Source organism: Meriones unguiculatus, chromosome 2, assembly GCF_030254825.1.
Source record: "Meriones unguiculatus strain TT.TT164.6M chromosome 2, Bangor_MerUng_6.1, whole genome shotgun sequence".
Taxonomy (NCBI): Eukaryota; Metazoa; Chordata; class Mammalia; order Rodentia; family Muridae; genus Meriones; species Meriones unguiculatus.
In genome coordinates this window covers 50,539,766-50,558,851 of record NC_083350.1, presented here as the reverse complement: position 1 = coordinate 50,558,851, position 19,086 = coordinate 50,539,766, and the positions used below count along the sequence as shown (strand labels likewise).

General features: G+C 42.1%; 2 protein-coding genes across 2 annotated transcripts; both read left to right on the top strand.

The window, feature by feature from the left end:
• The first annotated feature begins 641 nt into the window (after positions 1 to 641).
• LOC110541792 (protocadherin beta-6-like) lies at positions 642 to 8,016 on the top strand. Its single transcript, XM_021628487.2, has one exon. It carries the CDS (start codon positions 941 to 943, stop codon positions 3,278 to 3,280), a length of 2,340 nt encoding a protein of 779 aa, XP_021484162.2. The 5' UTR covers positions 642 to 940; the 3' UTR covers positions 3,281 to 8,016.
• A 2,765-nt stretch (positions 8,017 to 10,781) lies between these two features.
• LOC110544565 (protocadherin beta-4-like) lies at positions 10,782 to 15,673 on the top strand. The gene has a single exon (XM_021630498.2). The coding sequence runs from the start codon at positions 12,677 to 12,679 to the stop codon at positions 15,071 to 15,073; it is 2,397 nt and encodes a 798-aa protein (XP_021486173.2). The 5' UTR covers positions 10,782 to 12,676; the 3' UTR covers positions 15,074 to 15,673.
• Positions 15,674 to 19,086: the final 3,413 nt, after the last annotated feature.

Sequence of the window (19,086 nt, the reverse complement as noted above, 5' to 3'; positions counted from 1 at the left end):
CAAGGCTATGAGGAGAGATCCTGTCTCAAAGAAAAACAAACAAACAAACAAACAAATGAAACTCAAACCTGGAATCCTCCAACTTTCTTTGATGGAGTATATGCATACAAATACTAACACAAGCACATGGAGCAATGATACAAACAATGGAGACAGCACACCATAGATGAGCTTACCAGAAAAAAAGTAATGTAGAAGAATACTGTAGCACAGAAATATTCTGGTTTCACTTTATGGAGTTTCTAAGAAAGACAAAATATCCTATGGTAATAAAAGTCAGTACAGTGCCTCAGCAGTAACTAGTGAATGACAAGGGGAACATTTTTTTATTTAGTTATTTCTTTATCTAGATTTTGCTTGTTGGACTGTATTAAATTGCTGATCCTTTATTATTTTGTACACATAAGACAGGGGCCCTATTTCATATGTGTGTTACATTTCAAGAAAAGTAATTTGGAAATATCCAAATATTTTGTAGATATCCATAACATTGGATTTATGTATGCAAAACGGCTTTCTTTAAGATCAATACGCCATTTTGTTTATGTAAAAAGCTACCTTTCACTGACAATTAGCTTAGCAAATGTGTTGGAATTTTGGGTTGCAAAGACCGGAAGATACTTCTGTATCTTCAAGGGTGTTTAAACACAGCAGGGCTGGAACTGCGAACAAAATGTACATTATGTGCAACACTAGAATAGTACACACGGTGGCGCTGCAGTCTAAGGATTTGTATAACAGGGGTCTCCCAGGATGCCCAGGACGCCATTCCTGGGAATCAAAAGGCTGGGTGTTCCCTGAAAGGAGGGGGCATTTACGTAAGATCTGGGGGAAAGGACTCCTGAAAACAATTCAGTAGGATTTAATTCGCGATTATTTCACCAAACCATCTGTGTGGATTGATTCAACAAGATTTAGAAGCAGCGTCCTCTGGATCGCAATGGAGGCAGCACCAGCAAAAACGCCAGAGACAAGGCAAGTTGTTTTTCTCACTATGTTGTTGCTATGGCGGGGATATGGCTCTGAGGCAATTCGATATTCCATGCCAGAAGAGACTGAGAGTGGCTACTTGGTGGCTAACCTGGCAAAAGATCTGGGGCTCAGGGCAGGGGAACTGGCCACTAGAGGGGCTCGAATCCATCACAGAGGAAGCAAAGAGCACTTGCAGCTGGATGCTGAGACTGGGATTCTGTTCTTGAAGGAGAAACTAGACCGCGAGGTGCTGTGTGGGGAGACAGATCCCTGTGTGCTGCACTTCCAGGTCATTCTGGAAAACCCTGTGCAGTTCCTTCAAATGGACCTGCAGCTCACAGACATAAACGACCATTCTCCAGAATTTCCTCACAAGGAAATGCTCCTAAAAATTCAAGAAAGTGCCCATCCAGGCACTGTGTTTCCTCTGAAGGCAGCTGAGGACCCTGACATAGGGAGCAATGCTGTTCAGAACTACACAGTCAGCCCCAACCTCCATTTCCACGTTGTTACTCACAGTCGCCCAGATGGCAGCAAAAACCCAGAGCTGGTGCTGGACAGAGCCCTGGACAGGGAGGAGCAGCCTGAGCTCACTTTAACCCTCACTGCTCTGGATGGGGGGACCCCTCCCAGGTCTGGGACCACCACAGTGCGCATTGAGGTGGTGGACATCAATGATAATGCCCCCCAGTTTGTACAGTCGCTTTATGAGGTGCAGGTCCCTGAGAACAGCCCCCTCAATGCCTTGGTTGTCAGGGTCTCTGCCACAGACTTAGATGCTGGGATACATGGTGATGTATCCTACTCTCTGTTCCAAGGTGGTAGAGCATCTCAACCATTTGTAATAGATGAAACCACAGGAGAAATCCGTCTTAAAAGGGCATTGGATTTTGAGACAACTCCATATTACAACATGGAAATTGTGGCCACAGACCCTGGAGGCCTTTCAGGCAAATGCAGTGTAGCTATACAGGTGGTGGATGTGAATGACAATGCCCCTAAACTCACCATATCGTCGCTCACTAGCTCCATCCCAGAAAACACTCCTGATGCTGTAGTTGTTGTTTTCAGTGTTTCTGACCCAGATTCTGGAGATAATGGAAGGATGGTGTGTTCTATTCCGAACGAACTTCCATTTCTTTTGAAGCCAACTTTTGAGAATTATTACACTTTAGTGACAGAGGGGCCACTGGACAGAGAGAGCAGAGCTGAGTACAACATCACCATCACTGTCTCCGACATGGGCACACCCAGGCTCACAACCCAGCACACCATAACAGTGCAGGTGTCCGACATCAACGACAATGCCCCCGCCTTCACCCAATCCTCCTACACCCTGTCTGTCCGCGAGAACAACAGCCCTGCCCTGCACATAGGCACCATCAGAGCCACAGACTCAGACTCTGGCTCCAATGCCCACATCACCTACTCGCTGCTGCCGCCCGATGACCCGCAGCTGTCTCTCAACTCTCTAGTCTCCATCAATGCAAATAATGGGCAGCTGTTCGCGCTCAGGGCGCTGGACTATGAGGTCATGCAGAACTTCGAGTTCCGCGTGGCCGCCTCAGACCAAGGCTCCCCTGCACTCAGCAGCCAGGCGCTGGTGCGCGTGCTGGTGCTGGATAACAATGACAATGTGCCCTTCGTGCTCTACCCTCTGCAGAACGCCTCTGTGCCCTGCACTGAGCTGCTGCCCAGGGCAGCGGAGCCTGGCTACCTGGTCACCAAGGTGGTGGCAGTGGACCGCGACTCTGGCCAGAATGCCTGGCTGTCATTCCAGCTGCTCAAGGCCACGGAGCCAGGGCTGTTCAGCGTGTGGGCGCACAATGGCGAGGTACGCACCACCAGGCTGCTGAGTGAGCGCGATGCCCCCAAGCACAGGCTGCTGCTGCTGGTCAGGGACAATGGCGATCCTCAGCGCTCTGCCAGTGTCACTCTGCATGTGCTGCTGGTGGATGGCTTCTCCCAGCCCTACCTGCCTCTGCCAGAGGTGGCGCTCGACCCCACAAATGAAGATGAGGTGCTCACACTCTATCTGGTCATAGCCTTGGCATCTGTGTCTTCTCTCTTTCTCTTGTCTGTTCTGCTATTCGTGGGGGTGAGGCTGTGCAGGAGAACCAGGGCAGCGTCTCTTGGTGTTTGCTCTTTGCCTGAGGGAAATTTTCCTGGCCACCTGGTGGATGTCAGTGGCACTGGGACCTTGTCTCAGAGCTACCAGTATGAGGTGTGTCTGACTGAAGACTCTGGGGCCACAGATTTTAAATTCCTGAACCCCTTTAGTCCTAATAATCTGTTTCAGGACCCCTAGCTAAATTTCTGTGTCAGGAAGACCTGGGATTCGATAAATGAATCAGAATTTGTTTCTTGGTTATTGTTATTTTGCATTCAATAATCTTTTCTTGCCACATTATATTTCCAAGGTTTTTTTTTTTTATTATTTCATTATTTCTAATGGTGAATTTTCCTTTTTTGGTTCTGTGTTTCCTATTTTATCAATCCAACTTTAATGCATCATTTCCTTTCACTAAATTTGGAGGAGAATAAATAACTTTTGGTTGTGTTTCTATGGTCATTTCAAATAGTTCTTGGGAATAATTTCTTCCTCTGCCTTTATAACTATATTTGGAAATTCACCCTCCTCAAATTGTATTGTTTTGAGGCTGGGCCCATAACTTGCTAAGTTGTATTCACTTTGTTTTTCACTTCACTGCTGTATATTAACTGTTCAAAGTACAGTGTTCTTTGTGACATTTTCAGAGATGTACATACCACCCTTGGTAACATTCACCTACTATTACCTTCCATATTCCTGATGTTTTCTTTCCATCACACTCTTGAATGCCCATCTTGCTTTCATGTGTTTCTTGTATTAGAGTGTATTTAGCTAAATGACCTGAAATTTCATATATGATCCTGAAAAACGACAATTTTGTTCTTCTTTTTGCCTGAGAAAAGCAACTTCATTGCATATGCATGTGTTTTTCTCACCCACACTTCTGTTATAGTGAAGCAGCTTTGTCTATAGCTAATGAGGTGTGAGCATAAGGTACATTCATCTGACATATTTTTATATGTTTTGTACACGTATGACAGTGGAGAGTTTATTATTTTCTGCTGACTTCCAAAATAGTATTTTAAGGTTTTATTTGCTTACAGACAAGCCAAAACGGCCACTAAAATGTACCGGACATAATCTTTCTTGACCTAAGGCTTTGTGAGACACGAGTGTTCGTCTATTCTGTATAAGGAGGTGTTTAATGAAGCATGTTGTGAGATGATCATTTGATTTGTAAATGCTGGATGTAAATGAGGGTATGTTAAACTTTCAACAAAATATGCAGATGAATGCCTTATAAGTGTTTCAGTCTTTTATTATTAATACTTACTTGACATAACTAAGGTGACTCAGGAGAAACGATTTTGTTGAGTCTTATCAATGGATTCCTTTCTTCTTATTTCCATCTGTCATGATGTAGCATTATTTGGGGATGAATACTGTCAACTCACAGTAGTATTGCACCTACAACGTTGTAGTTAAATGGTGTACTAATATAGTAATTTATAATTGGAAAAACAGTAACATTGAGGAAGTTTAAATTTTCTTCACCTGAAAAGAACATGTCAAAACAACCAGAATCACAAAATACGGCTTTTTTTGAGTGAAACTTAGGAAAAAGAACTTTCACAGAAACCATTCGTTGAATTTATTTAAAAATATGTTTTCATATTTTATCATTCAGATATATTAATATTTAATACTTGAAAGTCATTGTTTAAAGACAAATAATAGAACTTATCAAACATTGAAGAGTTTGGGAAACCCCAGAAAGACAAGAATTTAAGGTGGATATGTCCTCAATCAGCAATAAGTGTAGTTGTATCTTTAGACTCATATTTAAGTGCTTGAAGAACTGGGAGAACCACTTTCCATGCAGGAAGGTCCCCAATACCAAAAACATTATGTACATGATAATTGAAAGCATGAATTCTGAATAATCAGAGAAAAAATCTTTCCAAGTTCAGCCTAAATACTTTGTATAAAAATTTTTAATTGGATTTTTATCATTTTCTACTTACCTTTATTTTCACAGAAATTATGTCATTAATATAAGACAATTATTTTTGAAAGGCACTACACCGTATGAAATCAGACTAAAATAGGAAGGGCTGATCATCCATTTACAACTTGAAAACAAAATATGAGATTCTGTCAGTAAGGTGCACCTGTGTGTATGTGTGTGTGTGTGTGTGTGTTCAAGAACTGGGGCCTAAGGTATACAAGACATGCATTCTATCACAAAGCTAAAACCCCAACTCCAGACTCTATTAGAAATTGAATTTGACATAGCCAATCTTTATGTTACCCCTATACATTTGGAAAAAGTAGGCAGAAAATTTCCAAGCCAAAGAGATAACCTGGACTGAATTTGAAGACAAAGAACAACCAGTCTTGATTCAAAACAGTTTTTGTTTTCTGGCAGTTAGAAATAATTTATCCATTTATTTGAATTGCTTTCCAAAACCATTGCTATTACTTATTTCTTGAGATAACTTCTTATTCAGTTCTGTCTGTGTAGCCTAGACTGGCCTCCAAGTCTGCTACTAAAGCCTGGGATTACAGCTGTACCACTATGCCTTGTTCCCAGGACCTCTTTACATGGAGATTTTACTAAGTGCAGGACTCAGGGGAGATGCTATGTGTATAGCAGTAACTACTGGTGCACTTTGGGGCATTTACAAACTGCAAGTCTGACGTCAGTAAAAGAGACGACTTTGTCTATCAATTCTCTTGTGACAAGTTTACTAATGTACAAACTGACATTACCGATATTTCAATTTTTGAAGAAGAAATAAAATTAAAGTTTTGAATCCCCTTACTCCTAAATAACTTCAGTAAACTCTAAATAATCTGAAAATGCTCTTTTGGTTTTATCCATAGCTGAGCTTGTAGCACATCATTCAATGCTTCACTCAAAGCGACTGTTCGATTTGCGTTATTGAATAATTGAAAATGAATGACTGAATATCTATCAATGAACTTGAAATCCATAAACTTTCTGAGGCCATAAAAATTATCTCAAACTTGTCTACTTGTCATCAAATTCAAAAGAACTATCCTTATTCAGAAAAGGGAACAACCATTTAATTTTGTCAGAATAATACCAATCCCTATGGAGCCACTGAAAACTCAGAGAACTGTAAAATGATACATTAGTCTCTAATTTAGTTACATAGTGAGCTTATTCATGTCTTTGATCCTAGTGACTGGGAGAGTTTAAATGCAAGATATTTCTGTTCACCCAATTAATTGCCAGAAATCTCTATTTAAATTCTATGGTCTCTAACTGGTTCTTCTATTGACCTCAGTTATTGTTTACAGCATAAAAATTAAAGAAAAATTTCAAGGGGCTGGAGAGATGGCTCAGAGGTTAGGAGCACTGGCTCCTCTTCCAGAGGTCCTGAGTTCAATTCCCAGCAACTGCATGGCGGCTCACAACCATCTCTAATGAAAGCTGGTGCCCTCTTCTGGCATTGAGGTATACATGCAGGCAGAACACTGTATATATAATCAAATAAATAAATCTTTAAAAAAAAAAGAAAAAGAAAAATTTCGAGATCGATCCCACCACTTGCCTGCAAATTTCATGATTTCCTTGTTTTAAATTGCTGAGTAGTATTCCATTGTGTGAATGTACCACAGTTTCTACTGAGGGACATCTGGGTTGTTTCCAGGTTCTGGCTATTACAAACAAGGCTGCTACAAACATGGTCGAGCAAATGCCCTTGTTGTGTACTTGAGCATCTTTTGGATATATGCCTAGGAATGGTATAGCTAGATCTTGAGGAATCACTATTCCTAATTGTCTGAGAAAACACCAGATTGATTTCCAAAGTGGTTGTACAAGTTTATATTCCCACCAGCAATGGAGGAAGGTTTCTCTTTCTCTACGTACTCTACAGCATGTGTTGTCACTTGAGTTTTTGATCTTAGCCATTCTGATGGAGGTAAGGTTAAATCTCAGGGTTGTTTTGATTTGCATTTCCCTCGCAGCTAAAAATGTTGAGCATTTCTTTAAGTGTTTCTCAACCATTCTATATTCCTCTACAAAGAATTCTCTGTTTAACTCTGTACCCCATTTTAAATTGGATTACTTGATTTGTTGCTTTTTAACTTCTTAAGTTCTTTATATATTCTGGATATTAGCCCTCTGTCAGATATCAGTTTTGTGCAGGGTGATAAATATGTATCTATTTGCATTTTCTCCATGTAGACATCCAGTTAGGCCAGCCCCATTTGTTGAAGATGCTACATCACCTTCAGTTTCTACAAAGTTATCAATTTAAAAAAATTTAATTATTTTCTTAAAAACCCACATTTCAATTTCAATAATTATAATTACACAGTAGTTTTGTTATGTGTAATGATGGACCCCTCAGAAAAAGCTCATAACACATCTCAACACTAAATTTTCAGTACATATGAGTTTTGTTACCCAAAAGTGTCAAGCAGGGGCAGGGGCTGACTCTGTATTGAGCAAATGCAAACAGCAAACATCAGATGTTTCCGTAGGAGTAGGATTTTAAGGAGAAAGGGGGATGGAAGTATTGTTGGGATGACTTGCTATGTCCTGGTTGGACTCATTAGCCAAATGATGAATTTTGATAGTTAGACCTTGGTTTTTGTCCCAGGCATGAGCTAGTGGCCAAATAAGAGAATAGACCTTGGGATCTAGTTTTAAGAATGCACTCTAACAACAGCTCAGGCTCTAAGATCAACAATTAATAAAGGGGACCTCTTGAAACTGAAAAGCTTATTTAAGGCAAAGGACACTGTTGATATAATGTTCTTGTGGAATGTATACACATTTTACCCTTGTTCCTTAAAATGTTTATTACTCTACCCCACGATCTGGTTTCAATCCTGACATTGCATTGTGTTGTTTATTCCTAGCATCACCTGTCTCAAATTTGTGTATAATGCCACCATTTGTTATCTGTGTTGCCAATAAAAACAACCAGCCAATGCTGAGCAAGGAAGAAAATGGGGTGGGACATCCTGGACCATAGGGGAAGAGAACGAAGGAGAGGAAGAAGAGATCCAAGAGGGAAGGACCAGGAAACATCAGAGAAATGAACCTGGCCTAAGATATGACTAAAAAGGAAGTAAAATGTGGAAAATCTGAATGGGAGGAAGCTATGCAAGCTTGGAGGTTAGGATGGAGTAATTATTGCCTAGCATTGTGCTCTAGGTTAATTAAATAAATCCTAGTCTCTGTGTGGTGATTTGGGTATACAACTGGTTTAGGAATAAACACTTTAACTAAAAGATAAATCAATATTAAATATTAAAAATCATCAACAGGACACTGTCAATAGAATGAAATTACAGTCTAAAGACTGGGAAAATATCTTCATCAATCCTACATTTGACAAAGGGCTAATATCCAAAATATATAATGAATTCAAAAAAATCAAACAATAATAAACAAAATAACCCAATTTTAAAATGGGGCAAAGAACTAAACAGAGAATTCTTAACAGAGGAATCTTGAATGGCAGAGAAGTACTTAAAGAAATGTTCAGCCTACTTAGTTATCAGGGAAATGAAAATCCAAACCTCTCTGAGATTTCATCTCACACCAGTCAGAATGCCTACGATCAAAATCTCAAGTGACAACACATGCTGGTGAGGATGTGGTAGGAGTGCAAACTTGTTCAACCACTTGGGAAATCAATCTGGTGCTTTCTCAGAAAGTTGGGAATGGCTCTTCCTCAGGATTCAGCTATACCACCCCTGGGTATATACCCAAACGATGCTACACCATACAACAAGGATGTATTGCTCAGCTATGTTCATAGCACGTTTATTTGTAATAACCAGAATCTGGAAACAACCTAGATGATTCTCAATTAGAGAATGAATAAAGAACCTGGGGCACACTTACACAATGGGGATACTACTCGGCTATTAAAAATAAGGAAATCATGAACGTTGCAGGAAAATGGATGGAACTAGAAAAGATTGCCCTGAGTGAGATACCTCAGACCCAGAAAGACACAAGTGGTATGTACGCGCTTATAACTGGATTTTAGCCATATACTATAGGATAAACATTCTAAAAGCACAGACCCAAAGAAGACAAGTGACAAAGAGAATCCAAGGGGGGGATGCAGGAAGCTCACATGGAAGGGAAAATAGAATAGACAGAGGTAGTGGTCAAAGAGAGGGAACAAAGTAGGAGAGGGGGCACAGAGATATATGAGGGTGGAGGTCATTCCTGGGGAGAGTGGGGTAAGAGGACAGAAGGCCGGTAGAGAAAAGAGATTGAGGGTGGGAGCATCTTTGGATACTTAAGTCAGGGTAGGCTCCTGGGAGGATATGAGGGGGTCTCAAGCAGAGATCCCTAGTAGCAGAGACCGTGGAGACTGAAGAGAACACCCTGTAACTAGTTTCTACAAGTTTCCTAGTAGAGGGAGGGAAACACCAACCTACCCACTAAATTTTTGAGCCAAATACTATCCTGCCTACAAGATTTGCAGGGATAAAGGTAGAGTAGAGGTTGAGGGAATGTCCAACCAATGCCTGGCCCAACCAAAGACCCACTTTATGGGAAAGTGCCAACCCCTGACACTGTGAAGAATACTCAGCTATTCCTGCAAACAGGAGCCTATCAGAGTTGTGCTCTGAGAGGATCTATCCAGCAATGCCTCAAAACAGATGCTGAGATACACAGCCAAACATTGTCTGATGCGTAGGGAGTCTTGTGGAAAGGTGGGAGGAAAATATAAAAGGGCCTGGAGATGACAGGAAATCCATAAGAAGACCAACAGAGCCAACTAACCAAGGCCCAGAAGGGCTTGCTGAGGCTGAAGCATCAACCAAGGATGGTGCATGAAATGGACCTAGACCCGGCCCCCCTCCCCTTACAAAGATACAACCAATGAACTTCATGTGGGTCCTCAAGTAAGCAAAGCAGGGACTGCATCTGACATGGATTGCCTGCCAGCTGTTTGATCACTTCCCCCTGGTGGGACTTGCCTTGCCAGGCCACAGGGGAAGAGGACATACTCTGTCCTGATGTGACTTGATGAGCTGCAGTGGATGGAAAGAAGGACTCTCTTTCCTGAGGAATAGGGGAGGGGGAGAAGGAGGGATAGTAGGACTGGGAGGTGAGGAGGGATGGGGCTATAACCAGATGTAAAGTGAATTTCAAAAATAGGTTTTTTTTTTTTTTTTTAGAATGTAATCTAATGGTTTAGCAATGGAAAAGACAAGACCTGGCAGCCCCATGTTTGCTATGCTCAGGCCTTTATAATTCATAGACTTAGGAATTAAAGCCTTTTTCTACTGCTCTCTGTCATTCGGTACTGTTGATTGAAAGTGTGGTGTCAGCCAGATTCTCAGTCTTTATATGCAAAACCCTTTCCTTCTATACTTAATTTCCTCAGAAGCAGAGAAGTGGTAAATCTCATTTTCTTTTAGATTATTTCATTTATTCATCACATTTTTATGTTTTCTATTTCAGAACCTGAGATTCATGTAACAAACTACATTACCTCTCTGTTTTTCTTCTTCTTCTTCTTCTTCTTCTTCTTCTTCTTCTTCTTCTTCTTCTTCTTCTTCTTCTTCTTCTTCTTCTTCTTCTTCTTGCTCTTCCTCCTCCTCTTCCTCTTCCTCCTCCTCTTCCTCCTCTCCTCCTCCTCCTCCTCCTCCTCCTCCTCCTCCTCCTCCTCTTCTTCTTCTTCTTCTTCTTCTTCTTCTTCTTTTCTTCTCCTTTAAACATTTCCACTTGGCATATTGTCATAGCAACTCGTGCTTACTTCACAATTGCTGTTTCCTACTTTTGATTTCTCTTTCAGTGGCAGTCTTTCAGTGTAGTTACGAATCTCTGTTTCCTAGGGGAGAGAACAAACATTGAACCTGTCTAGTCCTTTTTTTATGGCCTCAGTCATGATGTTTTTAGTTAATTACCATCGTTTGGAAGTTCCTTCATACTCTCCTGGCTTTAATTGTCTTTAAAAGAGAGATTGGAGGTCTCATGGTAATTTGTACTCAGGTTTTAGTGGATCCAAGTCTTAATTAAGGAGGTTGTCTCACGCACCCATTGTCAATACCAAGGGAGGTGTCTAGTCTTACTCCAACTTTGATAAGACAATTTTTGTTGATATCCATGGAATGCCAGCCCTTTTCTGAAGAGAAATGGAGTAGTAGATGGGAGCAGAGGTGTGGTGGTGGAGGACTTGGAGAAATAGGAGGAGAAACTGAGGTTTGGGTGTTAAGAAGGGGAAAGAGAGAGCAAGAAAGAGAGAAGAAAGAAAGAAAAAGAAGAAAGAAAGAAAGAAAGAAAGAAAGAAAGAAAGAAAGAAAGAAAGAAAGAAAGAAAGGCTGGTTCAACCTTGTCAAACATCGGTAGAAGTTTCGAGGTTCTATTCAAATTCTAAAAATGTGTTTGACCTAGGTCCAACCCACCTTGGGGCTTACGATTCTGCATTTGCTTTATGAAGCCAAATTTTCAGAAAATGTCACCTTCTTCACAGCTATTATGGTGTCTTTTAATGTGTTAGACATGTGAACCTGTGAAACTATTTTTATAAAGTAATTGATGAGTGAAAACCACATGGAGAGCTGTGTGTAGCACATGCTTTTAATCCCAATATTCAGGAGGCAGATAAAAGTGGATCTTTGGGTGTTAGAAGCTTTCCTAGTCTACATAATGAGTTCCAGGACAGCTAGGGCTACATGAAGAAACCCTGTATCAAAACAAAACACACACACACACACGCACGCATACTGACTTCAGACAATAAATGCACAATTTTGATAATATTCAGCAACAGTAACATAAAACCTAAAATTCCTGTTCTGAATGAGCAGTTGCTATATTTAGACTCTATTTAAATCATAAAATTAACTTGATCCTCCAAAGGCAATTCTTCCCTAATTGAATTTTTGTTTTAGTTTGCTTTCCGTAGTGTGCAGTATTCCGTTTGCAGATATGTCACTTGGGTGGCCAGCTGATTAATCTGATCTACGCAGCAGCATCTGTGCATTGGTGTATTTCAAAAGGTAACTCCCTTTGTAGTAACATATACTAATGACACAAACTGCTGCTATTAAACATGTAACTTTACTTTTTTAGGACAGTGAGAAATAACTTGTAGAAATATGATTTTCTGTTTTACCTACCTGATTTTTAAAAACTTAAAAGTATATGTAGGAAGACAAGCTGTCTTCTAGTTTGTGTTAATGATTCTTCATATACACGGTAGTGAGTGACCTTACCAATTATGTGATATAAGGCAATAACAATGTTGGCAAAGAAAAAAACTACATACATTTTAAATGTGAAATTAATTTGGAAAATAAAAAGGTGTTTTTTGGACATTAAGGTATTTTGGCTTACAACTAGAACTATAACAGTTTCCCCAAGAAGACACAGGGTGGCGCTGCAGGCTAAGGTTGTGATTAATAAGCAGGAAAATACCCGGAATTGCTCCTTGCAATACAAAACAAAAGACCCAGGCACAAAAGAGCTTTGCCAGCACTACGGAGCTATGGAGGGCTTTGGGCAAGGATATAATGGATTAATGTAAGATTAAGAGCAACGTTGTGAAGATTCCTCTAAAGAAAAAATTAGAGTTCAGTGTTTCAAAGCGTTTGGAGACTGCTAAAGGATTGGATGCAAGCATTCACTGCCCCATCATGGAGAAGCTGGAGAGAATTCACCCAAACAGGCAAGTAATGGCTTTTATTTTTATGATGGTATTGGTTCAAGTTTGCAGTGAGGCGACAATTCGGTACTCTGTCTTGGAGGAAACAGAAAGTGGCTCCTTTGTAGCCCATCTGGCCAAGGATCTGGGACTGGGATCTGGGGAGCTGGCTGTCAGGTCTGCAAGGGTGGTGTCTGATGATTTCAAGCAGCGGTTGCTGCTGGATCCTGAGACTGGAGATTTGCTTCTGAGGGAGAAACTAGATCGGGAAGAGCTGTGTGGCTCTGTGGACCCTTGTGTGCTGCATTTCCAGGTGTCTCTTGAAAAGCCAGTGCAATATTTTCAAGGAGAACTATTGATCCAGGACATAAATGACCATTCGCCAGAATTCAAAGATGGAAAATTGCTCTTGAAAATACCAGAAAACAGTCAGCCAGGAGCACGGTTTTCAATGAAATTAGCCCAGGATTTGGATGTAGGCAGCAATGGGATTCAACAATACACAGTCAGCCCCAACTCTCATTTTCATGTCCTCACTCGAAATAATAGTGAAGGAAAGAAATACCCAGAGTTGGTGCAGGACAGAGCCCTGGACAGAGAGGAGCAGGAAGAACTGAGCTTAACCCTCATAGCAGTGGATGGAGGGTCTCCTCCTAGGTCAGGTACAACCATGGTTCGAATCCTGATCCTGGACATCAATGACAATGCTCCTGAATTTGTGAACACTCCCTATGAGGTGCAGGTCCTGGAGTGTAGTCCCCCAGACTCCCCAGTCCTGACTGTCTCAGCAAGAGATGCAGATGCTGGCAACTTTGGGAGAGTCTCCTATGGCTTGTTCCAGGCATCAGATGAAATCCAACAAACTTTCTCAATAAACGAAGTAACAGGAGAAATTAGACTGAAAAGGGAGTTGGATTTTGAAAAAATTAAATCTTACCGTGTAGAGGTTGAGGCCACGGACGGAGGAGGGCTTTCTGGAAAAGGCACTGTGGTGATAGAGGTGGTGGATGTGAACGACAACGCCCCAGAGCTGACCATATCCTCACTGACCAGCTCAGTCCCGGAAAATGCTCCTGAGACCATAATCAGCATCTTCAGAGTTGGAGACAGGGATTCCGGAGAGAATGGAAAGGTGGTCTGTTCTATTCCAGAAGAGCTGCCATTCATTTTAAAATCCACGTTCAAGAATTTCTACACCCTGGTGACAGAGAGCCCTCTGGACAGAGAGAGCAGAGCTGACTACAACATCACCATCACGGTCTCCGACATGGGCTCACCCAGGCTCACAACCCAGCACACCATAACAGTGCAGGTGTCCGACATCAACGACAACGCCCCCGCCTTCACCCAATCCTCCTACACCCTGTCTGTCCGCGAGAACAACAGCCCCGCCCTGCACATAGGCACCATCAGAGCCACGGACTCAGACTCTGGCTCCAATGCCCACATCACCTACTCGCTACTGCCATCACATGACCCGCAGCTGGCCCTCGCCTCGTTCATCTCCCTCAACGCGGACAATGGGCAGCTGTTCGCACTCAGGACGCTGGACTATGAGGTCATGCAGAACTTCGAGTTTCGCGTGGCCGCCTCAGACCAAGGCTCCCCTGCACTCAGCAGCCAGGCGCTGGTGCGCGTGCTGGTGCTGGACGACAATGACAATGCGCCCTTCGTGCTCTACCCTCTGCAGAACGCCTCTGCGCCCTGCACTGAGCTGCTGCCCAGGGCGGCGGAGCCTGGCTACCTGGTCACCAAGGTGGTGGCCGTGGACTGCGACTCTGGCCAGAATGCCTGGCTGTCATTCCAGCTGCTCAAGGCCACGGAGCCAGGGCTGTTCAGCGTGTGGGCGCACAATGGCGAGGTGCGCACCACCAGGCTGCTGAGTGAGCGCGATGCCCCCAAGCACAGGCTGCTGCTGCTGGTCAGGGACAGTGGCGATCCTCAGCGCTCTGCCAGTGTCACTCTGCATGTGCTGCTGGTGGATGGCTTCTCCCAGCCCTACCTGCCTCTGCCAGAGGTGGCGCGCGACCCCGCTCAGGATGATGAAGACATGCTTACACTGTACCTGGTCATTGCCTTGGCGTCTGTGTCTTCACTCTTCCTCTTGTCTGTGCTCTTGTTCGTGGGGGTGAGGCTGTGCAGGAGGACCAGAGAGGCTTCTCTGGGTGTCTGCTCTGTGCCTGAGGGACACTTTCCTGGCCACCTGGTGGATATCAGCGGCGCAGAAACCCTGTCCCAGAACTACCAGTATGAGGTGTGTCTGACAGGAGACTCTGGGACTGGTGAGTTCAAATTCCTCAAACCCGTGATCCCCAGTCTGTTGGTTCAGGACGCTGGGAGGGAAATTAAGGAAAGTCCCCACTACAGGGATAGCTTTGTATTCAGCTAAGTATTCTAAATTGTCCAGTAAATCTTAAGCAAAAATATGACCCTTATATAGATACATGTAATGTTGACTAGCTTTTTTTTTTTAAAGGAACTGCCTTGTGTGCATGTCTCCAACTTCTCTCCTTTTTGCTATTGGTATTAGGCATGTTTAGGAGGTCATTATACCTCAATGAAGAATGTGTTTTCCTAATATTTGATGTATATTGTGACTGATATCCTTATAACTACAAACAACTCAAGCAGTATAAATTTTGTTTTAATGACTTTCATTTTAATGTTCATAAGAAAATTTGAATTTCTGTGTAATTGTCACACTGGTTTTAAGCTTACTCCTTTATCTTTTAGAGGTTACAATGCTAATTTTTTTTATTTACCCTTAGCTTACTTGTTTCTCCCAAATTCATGTCAACACAGGCTTCGCAAGAGCACTCAATTGTGACACCTGTTGTGAGCATCATTAGTTAATGTTAGCGCTTGTTTTATTATGTGTTTGATAGTGTTCCAAAAATTTAACAAAATTGGAAAAGAAGAGAATCTACAATTTGTTATCCCTTTCATGAAATAAAATTGTTAATCCACTGCTAAGCATGATCTTTTAAAAAATGTATAATCCTAATCTGGCTTGACTTCCACCCAAGCCTTCAAAGATAAGGTGGTATCAGGTTTATCCTTTCCTCCCTCACCCTGGGGAAGGAGCTTGATGCTGGGTTTTCCTGCAGCTTGCCCTGTCTTCCAGCAGAAGAAAACTTCTTCTGTATTCTGACAGTCTTGTTCAGTTCTTGTTATTGTGACTTCACATTCTTGTGTCATTTGGTAGTTATGGATGGTTTTTTAAATCAACAGTAGAGGCCCCGTTGCTATTTTTCTTTCTTCTTTGATGTTTAATGTAATTAATTTATTTTTAACTTAAATGTTTTTTTCTTCTTCTTCTTCTTCTTCTTCTTCTTCTTCTTCTTCTTCTTCTTCTTCTGTCTTTTGAGACAATATTTTTCCGTGTAGCTTTGGCTGTCCTGGATCTCACCCTGTATACCAGACTGGCCTCATGCTCACAGAGATCTGCCTGTCTCTGCCTCTAGAGTTTTGGGATAAAAAGAGTGCACCACTACTGCCTGGTTTTAACTTAAAGTTTCAATTGAATGAAGTTGCCCTTCCAGAAAATAAGTATTGTTTTGTTCATGATTGAACAGAAGTCCAGTTATTGAATTGTAATTGCTTTATGTTAGGTTTAATGGGCCTAGTAAGCACTTTGTGTGGTTCTATCCAGCTATATTTATGTAGATATGTTTGTAAAATTGTCAGTAAAAATGACTTAGAAAATGAGGAATTAAAAGGTCTTCTTTAGGTGGGCATGGTGGCACATACCCTTAATCCCGAGAACCTGGCAGATCTCTTGCAGTTCAAGGCCAGTCTGGTCTTCAATAGTGAGCTCCACATCAGCCAATACTACATGATGAGACCATGTCTCCAAATGTAGTCATAACAATGGAACATGTGTTGCCTTACTCTGCAGAAGCGAAAGTGTAGAGTCAGAAATGAAATCTTTAAGTCTCTATTCAGAGAGCTGGCCATCTGAGAAGGCACTTTACAAAACCACCTTGTGTCTCACATCTAGGTGGCAGATTACATAGGAGGAAGGTGAGAGTGAAGCAGCCAGTCATTCTGAGTTTAGCCTCATTCTCTGGGTAGGTGGTCAGTCACAGTTTTAGAGTTGTGTGGTTTTATCTTTCTCGTCATCATCACCTGAATTCTTCCCTCAGGCTGTAGATAGCAGGCTCAGGTGCTTCTTGTGCCAAGTCTATTTAGACTTGCTGGAATTAGCTTTCTACTCATCCAGAGGTAGACAATGAGGGCATGGCAACAGAACAAGCAGGTGGCCATGTAAGATTGCCAATCTATCCATAATGTGTGAGTACAGACTCCTTTTCACAACATGGGGAACAAACAGTGCTTTTGTACAGACTGTGTATGAAAGTGTCCCTACTAATCATCCCTGTTCCCTGTCACTTGAAGTTTGCATGAATGATCTCATAAGATAAAGCAACATAAAGGCAGGTGAAAGGTCAGAAGCCATCACTCTTCAACCACAGAAAAGACACTGTGTGTTGAGAATTGGGTGGACTTGGATTTCTGAGAATAAAATTTCATGGTGGTGAGAAATGAGTCCTATTGTCTGTTTTGCTCACAAAGAAATTTGCTGAGCTTGAGCAAACAACAGGTTGGTTGTTCACAGAGACAGAGCAAATCAGTAAACTTTGGTAGATTGAAGATTCCAGCTGAAGAACACTTCCCTCTCCCAGGAAACTCACTAACGGAAGACATGCACAGTTAAAAACCAAAATCCTGAATGCAGCGGCAGGAGCATCTCTGGAATCCAACAAGGACGTTCGCTCAACTATGTTCATAGCACCTTTATTTGTAATAGCCAGAATCTGGAAACAACCTAGATGTCCCACAATGAAGGAACAGATACAGAAATTGCGGCACATCTATACACTGCTACTTCACTATTAAAAACAAGGACATCATGAAAGTTGCAGGCAAATGGATGGAACTAGAAGAGATCATTCCGGGTGAGGTAACCAAGAAACAGAAAGAAAGGCATGGTATACACTCACTAACAAGCGGATATTAGCCGAATAACATAGGACAGCTATCTACAGACCTAAAGAAGCTAAACAATAAAGAAGACACTAGGCAGGATGCTTAAATCTTATTCAGAAGGGCAAACAGGATAGACACCAGAAGTGGTGGAAGAGAGGAAACAGGATGGGAGTCTACTATAGAAGGTCCTCTGAAATGCTGGACTCAAGAGGGGATTGAAGTAGATGTTGAGACTGAGGGCCAAACTTTGAACAGAGTGCAGGGAATCTTATGGAAGAAGAGGGGTTGAAACTAGAGGGACATGGAGGGGACAGGAGTCCCACAAGGAGACCAACAAAACTAAAAGATCTGGGCCCAGAGGGTCCTGCAGAGACTGATGCACCAATGGACGGCCATGCATGGAGATGACCTAGACCCCCTGCTCAGATGTGGCTGATTGGCAGCTCAGTCTCCATGTGGATCTCAGAGTGAGGGGAGCAGGGGCTGCTTCTATCATGAACCCAGTTGCCTGCTCTCTGATCACTCACTCCTGATGATGCAGCCTTGCCAGGCCATGGAGGAAGAGGATTCATGCAGTCCTGATGAGACTTGACAAGCTGTGGGCAGATGGCAATAGTGGAGAACTCCTCCTTTCAGTGGACTAGGGGAAGGGGATAGGGGAAGAGAAAGGAAGGGTGGGACTTAGGGAGTTGGGGGAGAGGGTTTCAATCGGGATATATAACGAATCAATTGTGAAGAAATAATAAAAAAGAAATCAGTGCCATGTGAAAGTGCTCCAATGATCATTAGCAAACAATATGCACAGGTGGTCAGTATGGGCATGAAAAGCTGTTACACATTGTATGTCATTCATGAAATGCCGATTCAAATAACATCGAGATGGCGCAACGTAACTACTAGAATGTACAAATTGCAGAACACCAACAGCGCCAAATGCGGTGATGGAGCACCAAAAACTCTGCTTCATGGGTGATGGAAATGGCAACTGATGTAGCCATTTTGGAAGACAGTTGGGTAGTTTCTTGCAACATTGAGTGTATTCTTACTATGTGATCCAGCAGTCATACCCCTTAGTATTCATGCAGAGGAATGGAAAACACATCCAGACAAAAACTTAAGCATGGATGTTTCTGGAAAGGTCATTCATAGATGTCAAATTTTAAAGTAACAGAGATTCCTCAGTGGTTCAATGGATAAGTGCATTGTGGTGGAAGCAGAAAACGAAGTGTTTAACGTCAAAAAGAGCTATCACCTCATAGAAGGGCATTGCAAGAACTTAAGTGCATAGTAAGTACACACAGCCAAACTAAGATTCTATATTCTTTTATTCCTACATGACATTTTGGAAAATGCTGTACTGACAGTAAAAAAAAAAAAAAAAAATCAATGATTTCTAGAAATTCAGGAGAGGAA

Coding starts and splice junctions, on each gene's coding strand:
- LOC110544565 (XM_021630498.2), top strand. CDS start 12,677: ATGGAGAAGCTGGAGAGAATTCACCCAAACAGGCAAGTAATGGCTTTT.
- LOC110541792 (XM_021628487.2), top strand. CDS start 941: ATGGAGGCAGCACCAGCAAAAACGCCAGAGACAAGGCAAGTTGTTTTT.